The 19,308-nt window shown below is 41.4% G+C and overlaps 1 protein-coding gene across 8 annotated transcripts in view; it reads right to left on the bottom strand.

The window, feature by feature from the left end:
* RUNX2 (RUNX family transcription factor 2) overlaps positions 1-19,308 on the bottom strand; it is a 319,385-nt gene that overhangs the window by 130,840 nt on the left and 169,237 nt on the right. For all 8 annotated transcript variants that reach the window (XM_046005131.1, XM_046005127.1, XM_046005128.1 and 5 more), the window contains one exon: positions 12,325-12,486. In XM_046005131.1, coding sequence (XP_045861087.1) covers positions 12,325-12,486 — 162 coding nt within the window. The remainder of the gene's footprint in view (positions 1-12,324; positions 12,487-19,308) is intronic.

The following is a 19,308-nucleotide window of genomic DNA, read 5'->3' as shown; positions in this document are numbered from 1 at the left end:
AGGGTCAAGGTCTGAATGTATAGTTCTTTGGCAGTAATTAACCTGATCCTAGACTGCTCCTCATCAGAATCAACTGAGGCACAAGACAAAGCTTTTCTTAGCATCTATGGTAGTTCTTCCTAAGAATTCAGTTCATAAGTCAAATACTGTATTAGCCTTTATTGTTGTTATGGGTGGCGGTATTTAGATTTCTGATGTGCTGATTGCTAAATGTTTCTGAGAGAAAACATAACTGTGCAGGCCTTATTTTAGAATCCTAGACATTCAGAATGATGGGCCTTGGGGAATATCTAGCCCAACTAAATTATTTTGTGTGTAAGGAACCTAAGTCCCATTGAGGTTAAGCGAGCTGCTCAAGAACTCAGAGGCTCATCTAAAAATAGATCTCAGGTTCCTCAATTCCCAGCCAAGTGCTATTTCCACATGCTTCCACAGAGGCTGGGAGTGTTAATCACCATGCTGCATGCCTGGGCCTTGGAAGGAACACTTTTCTAATAAACCAACACAACACAATTTTATTGAGCAACTGCTATTTTATCGGGATTAGGTTCAGTCCCCTTTGGGGATGCATGTCCCAATTTAAGTGCTTCAATCATTTGCTCGATTAAACAGATCATCTGAGGTTTTAATACCCTTCAAAGGCCAACCCAACTATATTAGTTAATCCAACAATCATCACTTGAACATCAATGATCTAAATGCACCATTTGGGACAGAGATTGCTAAAATGGATTAGAAAACAGGACCCAACTGTATCTTATATACAGGAAACCCACTTTAAATATAAATGTACACAGAGATCACATAAAGCAACAGGAACTCGCATTCACTGCTGGTTGGAATGCAACATGGTACGGCCACTTTGGGAAACAGTTTGGCAGTTTCTCCCAAAAGTAAATATATTCTTACCATGTGATCCAGCAATTGCACTCTTTGGCATTTACTCAAAGAAACCGAAAAGTTGTGTCCACATAAAACGTACACACAGCTGTGCATATATTATAAGGTACTTACACTATCCATGAAGTGCTACGGTGTTCCTGAAGGTAGACTTGGGAGTAGTGGTAACTGTGTATTGCAAACTTGGGGTCACATTCAAAGAGGGTGAAAGATAAGTATAACTGAAGAATGGATGGAAAATGGACCCATATGAAACATTCAACGAAAACCATGAAAGGCAGAAAAAGAGTGGAAGACAAAAAAAATGGAAGATCAAGAACACGGGCAATAAATAAAACAGTAACAAATATGGTAGACATTAATCCAACTAGATCAATAACCACTTTGAATGTCAAAGGTCTAAATGTACCAGTTAAAAGACGGAGATCATCAGAGTGGACCAAAAACCAAGACCCAACGAATTCTTCAAAGGTACTGTACCTGTGACATCTGCCTACTCTAAGGTAAAAAAAAAAAAACAAAAAAAAAAACCACACACACACAAAACCCTGAACTTTCTCTGTGAACTGTCCAGAGGGCCAAACTCTTTCCTTTTTGGTCAAAAAAAGTTTCCTTTCAGGTCAACTCACAACTGTACCTTTAAGCAACACTGAGAATGTATCGTTTTCCTCAGGTGTAGTTGGCGAGCTTCTGGGTTTGTTTTTTTCCTTTTTTTAATGATGAGCACACCACATCACTATTCTCAGACTTTTTCCTCTTTTCCAAGCCTGTTTTTATTTCCTTGGTGGTTTTTATTTATAAAGGGTTCTTCTTAATTACATATGGATTTATGGTGACCACATCAATGGGTTTATTGATTTATCATGAGTCATTGCTCTCCTTGGCCCAGGGCAGAGTGTTTATAACCATCATTATATTTGTTATTATTATTCCATTAACTATAGCATTATTACTAATTACAACAGAAAGCTGGAACAGTGACCATTTTGATTAGCAAGAGAGTGATGAACTATGGATATAGGAACATCCGTCTTATTCCAGTCTACCATGCTGGACTGCTTTTCTAAGTTTATCACTTAAGGCCAAAATCTCTCTGGAAAAGGTGACAACTTCCTGCTTAAGAAATCCTCTCAGATATTCAGGACACTGGTGCCTGAGCAGCATTTCATTTATGAGACTCATGAATTTGAGATGTGTGAATTTCTGGAGCATTACATAAAAAAAAAAATTAGATGGTAGTGTAGCCAGATGGGATCCTAGATTTGTCTCAAACCAAGTCTCTCAAATTCTCACCCAATTTAATAATATATGCCCTTCCTGGTCATTTTCTAGGAAAACAAACAAAAAAGAAGTCTGAAAGGGGCTTTGAACTGTTCAAAATAAAATGCTGTCCAAAAATGACTTTGAATAATTCAAATTAAAGGGCTGTCATTTGCATTTTATCATATGGGATTTTAGTTATATGGAAACTTTTTATTTGTTTAATTACCTCTTTCAAAAAAATAAAAATTAAAATTAAAAAAATTACCTCTTTCAACTATATCTTTCTAAGTTTCCCCTTACAACTATTTCTACATGTTAACAAATCTAAAAACAAACTTAAAATAATCAAGCAGTGTCTCTTTCCCCCTTTCTAAGAGCAGTGATCACTTAATATTTCCTGAGAAATCAATGCTCATTGAAGTAACAAAATAATACAAAGACATGAAGGGTTTCAATGGTTCCTATTTTTCCGGAAAAAAGTTCAAGCAGTAGCTTGGCTGATACTTACTAACATGACAAATAATAGACCTGTCAAGAATATTTATATGTATATTCATTCTAAGTGAACAGGTGAGTACATACATATGTGCATATGTATATGTAATGGCATAGAGTTAACAATGTTGCTTGACTTCAAAAGAGAAAGTAAAAAATTCTATCATATAAACACATACTAGGACCATATTTGTGCCTATGAAATAAGACATTAAGTAAATGACAATTGTCATTGGTCTCCTCCAGCCCCACTTCTAGATGTATTAGCAATTCCTAGCAACAGACACAGCATAAGGGACCCGAAAGCATGCAGCACTGTTGGACAAAACTTTCTGCATTGGGCAGGTACTTCCATGAGCATCTACACACAGAGCATAAAACAAGGACTCACAGAGAGACCTCAAAGCGTACTTAGCAGGCCACGTCCTTGACCTAAGGGAACTTTCAATCTAGCTGGGAAAAGACAAGATTTTCTCTATGTTTTTGTCCTATCTTAAGAAACGTTATGAAACCACACAGGCCAACAAGTGGATTTTTTTTTTCCAACTGAAAATGTAATTGACATTGAAGTACTCAGAGTAAAAGTATAATCTAGCAGAGTAGAGGTGATTTTTCTTTCTTTTTTTTTTTTTAAATTTCCTAAGGAGAAGGCTTTAAATTGCTTGGGCACTGGGGCAAAGAAATCACCTTCCACTAAAATCCTGAGCATTTTTTGCGCATTCCGGCTTCTACCTGAGCTGGCATCATGGGGTCATTGGGTCCTATTTGCCGTGTCAGCTCCTAAATAAGACTGAAAGCTTCCTGAAGGTACAGATGATGTCTTCAATTTTGTTTTTTGGCTGTTGGCTGCCTAAGCACATTACAACTATGTACCAAGGATTTGCTGAGCTGACTTGAGATGACTAAAATCAACTGAAGAAAGACATCCTAGGTAGGAAGGAATGCCGAGAGGATACTACTATATTGGAGGAAGTGATTAAAATCCAAAAAGTTCTTGACAGGCAGGAACTATTATCTGAATTAAATAAGATAAAAACCAAACAGGAATAACTGTAAATTATCCTATTGGATCTGAACAAATAACTGTAAAAGTTAAAAAAAAAAAAAAAAAAGAGGGAGTAACACAGCTTGCCCGAAAATGGCAAACATGAGGGGACAGAGTGTAGCATGGTCGCCAAAGCATGAAGGCCACGTTAGCTTAGGTTAACAGAGGCCAAGAGTAAGTTAATTTGGTTCTGGGTGCCAGGCATGAAATGGGACACTGACAAAGTGTGATGTGCCCAGAAACCACAGACCTGGACGGTGACATCATAGAGCAATGGCAGGGAGGATGGGGAGAACAGGAGAAATCCAGTCTGGAGAAGGTAAGACTTTGTCAAAAATGTTGTCAAAACCAGATCTTTTGCCTTGTTTTAGAGGAGTAGTTTTGCTTCAATTTACAGCTTAGTTAATATAATTTCTATTATTTTCTCAAAAAAGACTTTGACACTTTATTACATGATGGCTATAATTAATGTCAGACTCTAAATTAGAAATCAAAAATTCTATTTGATCATTTGGTTTCAAGCTGGAACTAAAGTATGTTTTGGCATTATTACCAACTGTTAGCAACAAGTTCTGGAAACAGATGCAGTCTTGCTATGTGTTCTAAATATGAAACACATTGCAGAAAGGCTTGGAGATAAAAATATATACTGCTTATGCACACTCACACTGTGCTATTTCCTGTTCTTATCAGCAATAAAAAGTTCCTCTTGTTCTGTCCCTTCTTTGTTGTTCCAGGTGAACAAAATCTTCTTTCTTCTTTTTCCCGGTCTTCTTCCCTTATGTCTTCTACATGCCTATCTTCCTGTACTTTTCTATCACCTTTCCCACTAATAATTTGTTTCCTTCAAGATTTACTGAGCACATACTATATGCCCAAAACTGTGCTCGGTTGTAAGGTTTCCAAGTATGTACAACACAGTCACCATGCTTGAGCAGCTCACCTCCTGTAGAAGGCGGAAGGCATGTGAGCAAATGATGATACTAAAGGAAGGTATGTATCACATTAGAAGTGTGTCCAAAGCCAGATATGAGAAATGGATGGGTATAGGCAGAGGAATAAACTCTAAGAGAAGTGGTGGTCAGGGAAGGGATTCCTTTGGGGAAAGAGGTGGCTGAGAAAGATGAGCAGGGCCCTGGCCAGCAGTGTGGAGGAGAGGGCTGGAGGCCTGCATGGAAGTGGGAAACTGGCACAGCTTATGTAAGGAATGCCAGGCATTCTTAGAGAAAAGGACCATCCTTTACCTAGGAGAGCAGCGAAGTCGCCAGATAAGTGGGTTGTTATTTTTATCTGGGTCTGTTCTGTACTTGAATTGATTAAGAATCATCACCACAATGTAAATGTTTAATAAGCAGTCAGTGGAAAAAGCTAAAGAAAAATCTTCATTAAGAAATGGACCAAAAGTACGGAAAACCATAATCTGGACCATTTGGGGACAACTGCTATGACAGCAGGAGTGTTTCCCCAGGAAGGAATGCATGCAACTCTTTCTGAAAAAGAAGCACCACTGACAAAGTCACTGACAAGAGGAAATGGGGTGGGGGTATTCCCAGGAGGAGGGAGAGCAGCCTTGATGTTTTAAAAAACAGACTTAACATCCTTACAATAGAATACTATCCAGTGGTAAATGAAAGCGAGCTCTTGAGTCATGGGAAGATAGAGAGGGACCTTAAATGCACATGGCAAAGTAAGAGAAAGAAGCCAGTCTGAAAAGGCTACAGACTGTATGATTCCAATTATACAACATTCTGGAAAAGACAGAATTTTCAAGGCAGGTAAAAGATCACAGCCAGGGGCTGTGGGGGCAGGTGGGGAGGGATAGTCAGGTGGAGCCCAGGGTGATATTAGGGCAATGAAATTATTCTGAAGGACTCTGTGGTGGTGGATACATGGCATTATATATTTGACAAAGCCCAGAGAAGCACAACACTGAGAGCGAACTGAAATCGCTAACATCAACTATGGTATTTAGTTAAGAATAATGTATCAGTATTGGTACATCAATCATAACAAACGCGCTGTGAATAACAAGACAAAATGGCGGGGGCTGGGGGGAGCACAGTGGGGTTAGGGGATAGATCTCAGCTCTACATTATGCTCAATTTTTCTGTAAATCTAAAACTGCTCTAGAAAGTTTTAAATAAAACTTCTCTAAAAAATAAAGTATTAATTTAAATATATTATATATAAAACAGTATGTTTCTACCATTTTGAAGCTCACAACACAACTTACTTTCTGCACTGGTTTTTATCAGGTAAGGCAAGCTTTCTTTGCTAGAAGTCCTAAGAACAACAAATGCCTGGGCAGACATCATTCACTCCTTGCACAGAAGTCTGAGACACATGGACGGGCAATTCTGAGTAATCTGTTCACCCGGGCCCACGGAGGCCCAAGGAATTAACAGACATATCTGAGAACAGCACGAAGAATCTTCAGTGACGATGAAACTAAAACTCGGGGGTTCTCTCAGTCACACTGCCTCCACCCTCTCCTCAGATCCCAGGGAACCCCAGAAGTCACCGTGTCATTAAAAAATAAACTTTAATACGTTTAGTGAAGTGAGGTTCAAGCTCGCAAGCTTTCTCCTATGAAGAGAAAGGGACTGCAGCAAATCTTTCAGTAAAATCTGTAGCCATGTCTTTGCCATTCCTGCATAGGCGCGAGCCCCTTCATTTCTACATCTTTTCCTCATGTGTGGGTGGTTGCACATGGACCAAAAACCAGTCCTCACGAAAACAACTGACAAGAACCATGTGTGGAGTCAGAATCAGGCCATGTACGCAGGCTTCATGGGGAGCTTCTGTACCTCTGTCTAACTACAAGTAAGAGCAAATACCATACAACCCAGTTCCCTCAGTTCTGTGAGCCGGCCCAACTAACCCGACTGATCTGGTCGGAGTGGAAACCACTTCTTGGGTCCTCAGCACCCGGCACTCAGAACTCTCAGTAAACTGAGGTCCCAGGATGCCCTGAACCTGCCCCACCCCCCAGCAAGAAGATAAAAACCTCAACTGCTCGGGTCAGAAAAGAGTCTACCTTTAGAGAAAGCAAGATGAATTCCCACTTCTAGAAAGCAAAATAACCCAACCAATTGCCGTCGATAACACAGAGAAGAACACTGAACAACATTCCACTGGTAACACAGGGCTTGCCTTTGTTTAGGGTCTATTAAATTTAATAACTTCCCCCTCTGTGGCTTTAAACAGAGAACTTCTTCAAAATAAGAGTGGCTCCTATTAAACTTAATTACTTGCCCGTGGCTGCTGTGGCCGAGGTGTGTCTACCCGACAGGTGGCTCTTAATAAAGAAATGGTTCTGTAGTAAAAAAAAAGTAGATGTTCTAGTGTTTTATTATCGTTGCTTTAACTTTCTGGTTTATTAGTATTAATTGCTGGAGTTTTCCTTTTAACCTCTCTTAAGGCGTCACTCCCTCCTGTGAGTTAAGAGTGGCCCAGTGAAAATAAATGTGCACATATACTTGGCACATTACTGAAGCTGCTGGTTTCAAAACCGGACTCGGGGGACTTGACAGAAATTCGGTTATAAGGGACATTTAAAGATGAAGTGAAGCAAACACTGCCCCATTTGAAATCACATGAAACAACCCCTCCCAATCGGCCCTGAATGATCAAATGGGGTTTTTCCACTGGCAATTTCTCGATTTTGTGGTAGTAATAAAATAATTCTTAGTAATTTTATTTATTAGACTAATGCCAATTCTGCTGACCTTTGGAAATATTATAGTTTAGCGACTAAGAGTCATAAAAACAGAGACATCTTGACTAGTCCTGTGCAGCTGATTAAGTGGAATTTTTTGATATTTAAATATTTTGAAAGAAGAAAATCAAGACCATTTGCTGAAACAAACAAAAAAATAATATGTAACCTTCAAAGAGATTACAGTTCCTAACTCTCATGTAAGAAAAAAAAAAAATCATGCACACAACCTGCATGGGCCTCTCCCAGAGTAACAGAGGCGGACAACACGTATGACCCTACCCTTGCGTCCCTAATTCACGTATCTTAACTCTCTAAGAGACCCCTCGAACGCATCAGAGAGGTCCATGGGCAGAACGACCAAGACCACAGAGAAATGCTTGTTTGAGTCCCTTCCACCTCACTTACACCAAAGAGCAGGACAGACTTAGGTCAATCTAAGCTGCTTCACTCGGCTGGGTGGGGCAGAAGAGAAGTTATCAGCAGGGAATAACTTATTACCGAGGGTCTCCTTCCAGAGACCAGCGATAGATAGCTCCTACACTGACCCACAAGTCAAAGAAACAGTTGTCTCTTTTCATATCGGATAATTACATAAAATACATTTTGAAAGTCTGTAATTATTTACTTACATAGTATTTTGTAATGACCTGCAGAAAAGTAATTATCATCTTTGTGCCAAGCCTCAAAAGTGCTTTGAACATCAAAGATGCCAGGGTTGATAACATTATGACAATGATAAAGACACACAATGGTTTGGGTTGTTTGTGGGCTTACTTGTCCTTGCCTTGCCACACCTTGCTCTTTGACAGAATCAGTGAGAAACAATTTTGGCAACCTCTGTAGAGTGAATATTCTTTTAGGATCTTATAAGATTAAATGAGATAATGAATAAAAATCCCTCAGGGGTGGAGGATGCTGCTTAAATAGTGATTGTAAGGTGGTAAGGCCATGTTTGTCATTGTGGGTATGGGAAGGGAGGGGAACCAACCCCTGTGGGCCTCATCCTGCCCTCCAGTGTCTCCAGAACTGGTTTCTGATAAGAAGCGTTTGAGTTTTTTCATTCTGCTGAACAGGAACTAACCTCATTACAATACGGGAAGCCCTACTGATCAATTACACGACAGTAATTTATTGTTTGGTCATGAACCCATGACAGCAGCTATTGTTTTTGTTACAATATTGAAGGCTATTCAAGGTTAAGGAAATATTTCCTTTGTTTTGTGCCCGTGAACTTCAAGACATCTGGCTTTGCATCTTTATTGGCGGTAAAGGAGGGACTGCCGGTAACATAGGTTTATCATCTTATTCTCTCTATACCTTGCCTCCATGAGAGCCATGGCAGGGACAACACAATATAGCATCCATCGCTGTCATTATCGTAATTCATTAAGGTCTAGCATTTGTAGCTACACATGAAAAATTACTCAGGGCGGGGGTGGGGGATGGGGGAGATACCTGAAAAGGAATTCTCTGAAGATCTTCAAGTATATTAAATGATGATCTTCCTTTGGAATGGTCTTTTAGGGTGAAATGGAATTTCCTTAGGAACGGTACTTCCTGAAAGATCTTTCTGGTTGCTCTTATTCCTATGATCCCTTGGAAAAGAACATGATCATGCTATTCTTCCAAAACTGTAATGAAATAGTTATTTTCTCCTAGTGTGTTATTGACCATTCGTGAATGGCTCCCACCTGCTTTTAGTGCTACACACATCATTTTGAATCTATACAGTAATAATGACAGCAAACACTGAGGACTTCTACCGGCTAGGCACTGTGCTCCGTGCTTTATGAATGCCATCTGAGGATCCACTCACCTAAATATTTAAATTTTTGTTTGTTTGCTTTACCTCTGCTCTGTGGTGGATCCATTTTACAAAGCAAATAATCCCCTTTAAGAGTTCAGATTTTTATCCACTTGACTCATTTAAGCTAGGGCTTGCCTGCATATTATATACAGACAAGCAATTATTACAAAACAACTTTTGCTTCATACCATCAGCCGCACTCTGCGGAGCACGTAGTGTGTGTGCAGTGTGTGGCAGTACTTTACATAAAGTGTCCCACGGACCCTCACAGTAACTCTAGGAGATTAATATTATGTCTCTATTTTACAAATAAGAGAGCTAAGTTTCAGAGAAGGAAGGAACTTGCCCATCAGGTACATGAGTTGGGACTCAAACCTGGGTCTGAACATTCAGTCCTACCATACGAGTAAGGACGTCTTTCTCACCCATGAGCCTCTGAGTGTATTTCTGTGCTCCTTTGTATAAGGAGATGAGAACTGAGTTCTCTACACAAAAGCACGAACTGCTCTGAAAAGCATCTCAAAAAGGGAACACAGAACTGCCCAGAGATGGAGATGAAGTTTAATATTTTAGCTGCCCATCTTATGGAGAGAAAGCATCCTAGACCTTAGGCTTTAGATCTCGGGGGAGATAAGACAGAAAATATGCAACGTGGCACCTTGAAACCCACGAGAAAGACTCTATTCTTGGGAGGTCCCTGGGATCAGCCCCCAGGGAAGCAAAAGTGACACTCCCTGGGGCCAAGGTGACTTGGTCCCCAAGCCCACCAGGCAGCACTCTGGGGTAAGGGCATAGCCCCATGCCCAAGAGCAAGGTCAGGTAAATCAGGCCTCCTCCAGTTCCCTGACAGTCCCCGTCTAGTTCTTTCTTCCTGTTTCCCAACATGCTGACAAGAGGGATTTTCTGTTCTCCTCCCTTTAATGTTTACAAGAACCTCCCACCCTGGCACCACATTTACTTGGCCAGGACTGACTCAGAGAAATGTTTGGGGTAGGAGGAAAAAACTGGACGAAACTCAGTTTTAAACTAGTTTAGAGCAGAGTCTCATTCGTACCCTTGGCCTCCAATCAATCTATGGCTAGATAATTCACCTGCTTCTGCTCCTACTGCCTCTCCTGTGAAACGGAAAGAGTTGTGTGGTACTGGCTTCTGGAAAGGTTTTAAATAAGCCTCAGTCGGTGGACTCGCGATTCCATATGACACACATAAATGGTGAACAATAGTGACTCCGCATTTACACGGCATGTTTTCAGTGTTCTTCCCCCTGGTTTTCCCACTTAATCTTCTGAGAATGCACTTGGGCGAGGAACCTCAGTAGAACAGTGTCCCTAAAGCTGCAATCACTCCCTGAGGTTTTGTCCTCTAGGTACAGCCAGAGGACAAACAGCCAAATCTGCTTCAGCCACAGAGGGTTGGACAGACAGAAGCCCCAGAGGACCCTAAACAGAAGCAAGTTTGCGCCAATCTGTCCTGGCCAAGTGTCATTTTGGCCCTATGTGAAACAAAACAGACTCGGCAGAAAATACAGAAGGAGTGACCAGAACTCATTCAACACCGTCCAGCCCCGTGCCTCGGATCCCACATTGGCCCTCGTTCTCCCCGTGCCTCACTCATCCCTTCCCGTGTCTTTAACCGATGTTTGCCTAAAGGAGGCAGTAATTCCTGTCAAGGGAAGTGATAACTAAAATTTTATACTCTGCGCAATTCCCCAAGAAATACCACGTGATTCATAAAAATCATAATAGTCGTCATAATGAAAAGGGGTCAAAGGGATAACATGGTTTTCCAAAGAATCTTGTGGTTCTCCCTCCACCCCTCTTCTTACCCTACTCACCCCTGCGGGAGTCCATCTGCTGTAGAAAATGTGAAGGCAGTAGGACCAGAGAGCCCTTCCCTGCCATTCGCTTGAGAAACAAAGCCTTCCCTCCTCCCAAGTGGAAAGAAATAAAGGAGTCTGAGCTAATCAAAACCTGCAAGCCTCCTGGTGGAGTTTCAGCTTGTCAGTGATGCAACTCAGCGGAGTGAGTAGCGGCTTCGAGCTTTGCAGAAAATGAGAGAGGGAGAGAAACAGAGACAGAAACACAAAGAGAAAGAAAGAGAGGCATTAAGCTGGCCAGGAGTCAAACAGGTGCACAGAGCGCGACCGCTGAGCAGAGTGTCTGACACACGGAGGATCCAACTGTGTGTGCCTCAGTGGGTCTACTTTCTGTGTGGGGGGCCGTGCTCTGGTCTGCGTGTCAGGGCTGTCCCGAGATTCACGGAGAGATTTTTTTTCTTATTCATAGGACTCATATGGTTGGCCAAGAGCCTCTAACTTTTCTCTACTTGCCAGCGTGAAGGCTGTGTACACTTTCGGGCTCTCTCCAGTGAATTCTCTCGTGATAGCGAGAGAGAAGGCCAGAACGTGTGCCTCATGTACTTCCACCATGAGCCACAGATCTCTGCGGTGCCTCTGGAATAAGGGATGTGTGAGCTCTGCGGCTGTCACGCTGAGAGAGTCTGCTGCTGCTGGATGGTTTGTGCATAGGCAGCGACGTCAGTCTGGATCGGCCACTCTGAGGCCACACATGGCCTCTTAAGACTCTTCCAGGCCTGGCCACACTTCAAATGACTAGCTTCTGCTAAGGATCTTAAGTTTGCCGGGGTCCTGTCTCAGAACAAGCCAGCTTGGACTTTGGGGAGTTAAGAGGCTCTAGAGAGGGAAGGCTGTGCCATCGGTCTGTAAGCTGGCTTACAGGCGGATGTTGAGAAGGAAAGGAACGCAAGCAGAGGAAGGCCGGGCATTAGACCTTCAGGAGAAGGCCCCAGTTGAGACGGTGCCCACCAAAGGGGGCCACAATTCAGCAGGGCTGATGCTGGGTGGCATTCAATGTCATTTTAAGAAAATGACGCCAGCTCTGGTGGGTGTTTAGTCTTTTAACTTAAAATGTTCAAGGACTTGATAACCCCGTTATTCAGAGGACCCAGTTTGCCGGCTGTCATACCGTGGCCCATACGCCTCTCTTAGAGAGTTCCTGGGAACCTCGGCCCGGCCTACAACCCCAGCCCCACCCCTGCACAGGAGTGGGTTTGTAGTTAAAGTGTGGTCTTTACCTGAAATGCGCCTGGGCACGTCGGTGATGGCAGGAAGCCCCGTGCCCCGTGTGGAAGACAGCGGGGTGGTGGAGTGAATGGACGGGGACGTCATCTGGCTCAGGTAGGAGGGATAAGACTGGTCATAGGACCACGGCGGGGAAGACTGTGCCTGCCTGGGGTCTGGGAAAAAGAAGAAAAATCTTTAGTGTACTGGCCGCTGTGGACTTTGAACATGCAACCCCAAAGTGAGAAAGGAGAAAGCAAGAGAAAAATGACACTCTATGAGGAAGTGTTTATTTCCTTTGACCCCAGCATTTCAGGCCCTGTGTGGGACACAACTTTCTAGTTTGAGAGTGACAAAATGGACCATGCACAATGACTATTTCTCTCTCACATATCAAGTATTTCTATTTGGAAAGTCTAATGGACATTTAAAAAACAACCTGCTTCAGTTATCTTTACAAAGTTGAATTTTACTTTATTTATTTTCTGTATCTTCTCATATTACTTCCATGAACACATATAATTCTCAACTTTTTTTTTTTTTAGGTCAGATTTTCTTTAACAACCAACTTGGCTAAAGAACAGGTTCACTGTACTTTTCCCTGCAGCATACCCAGCTGCCATCTTTCAGATGTGTTTTTTGGTTTTAAAGTGCAGAATTCCATGATTTCGCTTTCTCTCCAGGCAGGTCAATGGATGGCACTTTCCAGCAGGGAGGGTTGGGAGGTTGGGAGTAGAGAGGAGAACAGAGGGAGCAGTATGTGAGAAGAACCCAGAGGAGGACAGTCAGTTACAGGATTCTCATGCTAGAACTACTCCAGAAAATGACCTTTAAGAAAGGGATAAACTTAATTTCAAAGTCAACTGCCATTAAGAACTGAAAAGCTTCAGGGCTCCTGGGTGGCTCTGACTCTCGATTTTAGCTCAGATCATGATCTCAGGGTCCTGGTCTCAGGGTTGTGAGATCGAGCCCTTTGTCAGGTTCTGTGCTGAGTGTCGAGCCTGCTTAAGATTCTCTCCCTCTCCCTCAGCCCTTCCCTCCACCCCCCACTTAAAAACAAAAACTGGAAAGCTTCATCACCATCCAGTTTCAATGTTAAGCATATGAGTTTCTGAAAGAAAATGACCCAAAAACAGAAGAGCACACATCTTTAATCTTACTGGAATCTGTTTTAAAGATGCCACATGTTTGGAATACAGCCTAGTGTTACCTACCATCACTGTAATAATAAAAATAACAGGCAGCCAACTTGTTAGGGTTAACTGCTGAGCACTAACAATATCTTTTGATGTATCTCTATGGGGTTTCCTGGAGGCACAAGCTCAAGGCGAAGTACATTTATCAAAAGAGTTTCAGTCTACAGAAGAAAAAAAAGTAAATTTGTCATATATTTCCAGTGTGCATTTCAAATTAATTTTGTTCTTACTGGAGGGCTAATCAAACAGATTCATAAGCAAATTTCTCTTAACTTTTTTTTTTTTTTTTGCTATTTCCAAAATGTTTTGCTAGTTTTAAACATTCTAATACACCAGGCTGTTCATAAGACAGCACTGTATATTAGAATATTCAGGGACTTTGTGATGTGCGGAATGGGGTCAGGTTCTGAGACTTCTACTTTCTAGCTGTGTGATCTCTGGTTAACTACTCAGCAACTCTGAGCCTCGGTTTCCTCATCTGTAAAAAAGTGTCGGGGGAGGGGGTTATGTCCAAATCACAGTTTGTGAGAATTACAAGAGAAAACCAGGGGCGCCTGGGTGGCTCAGTGGGCTAAAGCCTCTGCCTTCGGTTCAGGTTGAGATCTCAGGGTCCTGGGATCGAGCCACACATCGGACTCTCTCCTCAGCAGGGAGCCTGCTTCCTCCCTCTCTCTCTGCCTGCCTCTCTGCCTACATGTGATCTCTGTCTGTCAAATAAATAAATAAAATCTAAAAAAAAATGTCTTTACAAGAGAAAACCATATGGAAAGGACTAGCACAAGGAGGCACGCAGTAAGTATTGACTCTTATCTTAAAAAACAAAAACAAAAACAAAAAACCTCTCGGTGACACAAGGATAGTCCCACAGTTAGAACACATCTGTATTGGCACTAATACATTTGGACCAGGCTTAAAGCTATTCCCGTAATACCCATCAGCCTCTGAAAGTGAAAAGCTTAAGTTTTAAAACAATTAATATGTTTGAATAGTCGATGCAGGCTTATCTCTAAAAATAAAAATGAGTACAAGACATGGGTATTTCTGAAATGGTCCCTCCTTTAAAGCCTCTCGGTTTTTCCATACAATCAAAGCCAGTTAGTTTCAGCTATTTCTTGTTTATTTGTTCAATTCAGAAACAATTTATTTAAAGGCTGTCTAAATAGGACATACTGAGTCAAAATAATGAAATACATCTGGATATTTATCTGTATCAACAGATACATAGAAAAATTTCATCCAGCTCAATTTTAGGGAACATTTACTGGAGTTTGCAACTTGAAAAAAAATATGGTACTGTAAATGGTTAACACAAACTTTTCCTTCAGAACTCTAAGGGGAACTTGGTCATTAAAGTAATGAACTTCTGTGCTTTAAAATGTTCAAGGCTGAGATTGTATAGATTGGCAACATTTCAAATCAGAGTGAGTGGTCCTTGTGATATATCTGATACTAACATACTTCCTTGTTTTAACCATTAATGTAATTCATTACATTTCAGACGTAAATATAAATGACCTTCAGATGGAAAAGGATGCATTCCTTACAGCACCCGAAGGCGATCTCATAAAGGCAAGGCCTTCTCTCAAGCCACGTTTTCAATAGACAAAAAGGACAAGAATCCCATAGATAATTGAGCTGCGCACACAGGATTCCGATCTGGAATCCGATCTACTCTAACTTGACCAGATGCCTTCTGGAGCAAGCAGCAGTTTAACCTGCATGTCTGTTCCTTACTGTAACTCGCTGTTAGCAGTAGCACAGGGCTCCCTGCCTAAAAATGGGAAAAAATACAAAGAAGTGTAAAGAATGACTAGAAGTATTAATGTTTAAAACATTTCACTGAGGAATCGGGGAACTTAATGTGGGCAGCCTTTCAGTTCTCCTTGTGCAGGCGGGCAGCCCAGTCCGGGGGAACAAGTGAGCTTTCTAGTGGAAGGATAGGAGTTGGAACCCTGGCTCTATGATTTATAAGCTGCATGTTTTCAGTGGTGGTAGGGAACTCTCTGAATTTTGGGGGGAGACAAGCTCCCCTTGGTGCTGAGCAAGCCACTGAAACTTCCAGGGCCTCAACAGCTCATCTGTAAAATGGGAATAATGATGCTTCTTAGGGTTGCTGGGAGCATTCCATGAACACGGCCTTATCTGATGAGTCATCTGGCATTCCTGGTACATATTAAGTACATCAAATATATAAGCATTATTGCTAGCTGTGAAATGAGTATTGTAACAACAGCTACCATTTTGTTACAAAAGCAAATGAGATAATGTAAGTAAAAGCATTCGGTAACTGCCAAGTGCTACATTGAAATTATTACTGCTCTTCGTTAGGAGCTCACATGGTCAAGGCCCTGCTGTGTGACAAGGGTTATGTTTATAATGTTGCTGGGCTCCAATCGCTTCACCTGTAAAATGGGTATGATACTATCTCAGAGCTGTTGTAAGGACTAAATAATACACAGGGAGTGGAAAATCATCATTATCATTCAAAAAAATTAAAAATCTGACTCTAAACCATCCAGGATGGCTGGGTTGTCTCGTGTTATTCTTGAAGGTTTCTAAGATCAGACCCAACACAAATAGTAAGTGCTTGATAAGCAAACATTCAAGGAACCTCCCAGGGTGGTTTGAGTGAATAATGAAATTTTACAACGAAGTAGTAATTAGTCATCCTCTAACTTCCCCTAAGGTGATAAAAGAAGTTGTATCAGTGAGGTTTTAGTTTTTATATCATGTTCCTAACTTACAGTTCCAGAATGTACACCAGAACAGTCTATTAAAGGATAGTTTTGCTTTTACCAGAGGTCCTACCTGAAGATCTCCAAGATTAGCAAAAATCACTTCTCACTATCCTTAATAAGTGAGGTCTCTCTTTTTGTATTTTTGTCCCAGAGGACAGACTGCCAAGCCATGCCAATCTTTTTCAGGGTGACCATCCTATGATTCTGTGTTAATGACCTACTTAAGGAGAGAGAGTTGCTATAAAAAAAATAAGACACAAGAACTGCCACATGGGGGTTCACTAGATCTCAAAAAATAATTTTAAAAAGACGCAGTAATCTCTTAAAAAAAAAAAAGTAACAGTCTCCAATAGCCCAAGGCCTTCTCTAATATGCTGTGAATGATGTCATCAATCCCAACTCCACTGTTTCTGACCTGTGTGATCTTGTACAAATCACATAATCTATCCAATCTTCAAGCTTCCTAGTCTGTAGAATGGGGATAAATAAGAAGACCTTCCTCCTCAGGTTGTTGGGAAGATCAATCGAGATAAAGTAGTAAAGAGTGAGCTCATGAGAAGAACCAGCACATGTTCACCACTGTTAAGACCTCTACCTTTACTTTCATTCTGCATTAGTATTTTCAGCCCATATCTCTTATCCTAGCAGAGGACAATTTTTAGAAAGCTTCCTGTAAGTTCTGAAGTCCACTGTTTGGAGAATATATCCATGTGGGTCATGTCAATAACCTTTACGATCATTTACTTTTAACTGTGTTCTTTCTTAGTCCTGGTTTCTCCCAGACTGAGAAATCCTAATCAGTTTAGTGTATTTTTTAATATGTACACCTTAACTTTTTGCAAACCCGTAGTGGAAAAAAGAGCTATATATAAAACATCTTGACTTCCTAAAGGCCCCATCACCAAGAAAACATAATCCTATCTTAAATATACAATTATAGCATATTTGCTTTGTTATGGACAATTATTAATGCTTACAGTAGAGAAAAGTCACCTTAACCTGATCTCATTAGCAGTTTTGGAACTCAACTTCCTGAAGAAACTTGAGACTTCTGGGATTCGCTCTGAACTTGGGTGAGTCAGAGCAGGTGGCAGATAAGGTTTTTAGGCATCACTGTTCAATCCTAAGGTTGCTACCAGGGAAGGGTGTAGGGCCTTGCACTGAGATAAACTTACTAATTAGCCATTCACACACAATAAACGGTTTGCACCCTGACTTCAGGTCCCATGGGGCTGACAGAACCCTCTCCTTCAGTCCATCCCACCCAGAGTTAGAGCAAACTGTCTCTGACTCTGCAGGAACAGAGGGAGGTACTGTGTCCTCCACTCCAACACGGATGAGAATATTCTTGATTTTTGTGTCTCAGAGGATAGAAGCAACTACCTATAAGCAACTATGCATAAGCACCCACGAGCTTTCAGAGGATAAGTAAACTTCCTTTCTCAGAAATTTTTCGGAAGAAATGAAAACTGCTGTTGAGCTTTATATATTTTATGGTGTTTTTAAAACTGTCATTCACTACTTTCACATGAGAATCCTCAGGAACAGTATCGATATTATTTTTATGACCATATTATAGAAATTCAAAGGATCGGCATATGTTTTTATACAGATGTGACAATTTAAAAAGAAAACCTTTGGTGCTGCTTTTTTTTTTTTTTTAATGTGCACATACTCCTTAGTGCCTGAGAAATCTGAAATCCTAAACAGCACATGAGCATTTAAATGGGCCTCTACCCTATTTCTCCCCGAAACTTCTCTGCTCTCACCTAAAATGGGGGTTTTGAAAGGGAATCTGTGATCAAATTTGACCTATAAGATAAAGCTGAGAGAAAATCAGTCTTCCCTCTATGAGGGCTGCCATACTCACGGCCAGGAAGTGACAAAGCAAAATGACTAAATGAGAGAGAGTAGAAAAAGCAGCAGAGGGACATAGGAGCAAAAGAGGTCCTAGAGCCTAGAGGAAACCAGAAAGAAGATGGGCACCAGGTTGAACCGTGCACGCATGGCAAGAACCACCACCAGGCACATAAGGTCAAGCTACTTAGTAGACACCTCGAATCTGTAAGTACACCCTTCCAGAAGAAATCGTGGTTTCCTTTGTGAGAACAGACCAATTCTAGCTACTAAGAGTTCAGACTGACTAAAAAGGAACCAGTCATTCAACATAAAGAACCCTTCAAAACAGACAGAGGGGCAAACCGTAAGAGATTCTTAAAGGTAGAGAACAAACTGAGGGTTACTGGAGGGATGGGGTGAGGGATGGGCTAGATGGGGGATGGGCATTAAGGAGGGCACCTGTTGTGATGAGCACTGGGTGTTGTATGTAAGTGATGAATCACTGAATTCTACTCCTGAAACCAATACTATATGATATGCTAACTAACTTGAATTTAAATAAAAACTTGGGGGGAAAAAAGAATCCCTCAGTGTTGGTTTTATCTGAGGCAGAGTCTGTCAGAGACATCGCTACTATCAACAGTTGTGCACGGCTGCTCCTCCATATAGCTTGTATTTTAAAAAGACATTAGAAGCCCAGAGGTCAGCGTACACTTCACTGTCTCTCTCCCAATTCACTAAGTCGAGGGCAAGGCTCTTCTTAGCCATCCATTTTCCATCTGTGGGGTACAAATGGTCATTACTGCCACCTTAACAGGGCTTTTGAGGGGCAGGGAGAGAGAAGTTTTGGCATGGTGTTCTGAAGAACCAAAAAATTATCAATTTTTATTGCGATAAACAGTTCTCTATGCCCACATGACAGTGGGATGGTCTAAGGGGCAGACAGGACACAAAAGACCTTTCCTGCCTTGAAGAAGCTTATGCAAGCAGTTGGGGAAGTTAAAATGAAAAGATGTAAACAATTAATTCAGAAATGTTCGGAGTATGTACTTGTGTCTTTTAAAAAAATGCTCTAAAGATAGAAATGAACCATGAGGCATCAATGTCAGAGCAGATATCCTAAGTTCTCTTTCTAGAGGGCTGTTTCTTCTGCTTGGGCTACTTGGAGGTTGTTCCAGAAACTCCCAAAACAAAAAGTACAGAAGACAACATACCCCAGCCATGC

This window comes from Meles meles, chromosome 5 (assembly GCF_922984935.1).
Source record: "Meles meles chromosome 5, mMelMel3.1 paternal haplotype, whole genome shotgun sequence".
Taxonomy (NCBI): domain Eukaryota; kingdom Metazoa; phylum Chordata; class Mammalia; order Carnivora; family Mustelidae; genus Meles; species Meles meles.
The sequence above is the reverse complement of the archived record's forward strand: the minus strand, read 5'-3'. Positions and strand labels throughout refer to the sequence as shown.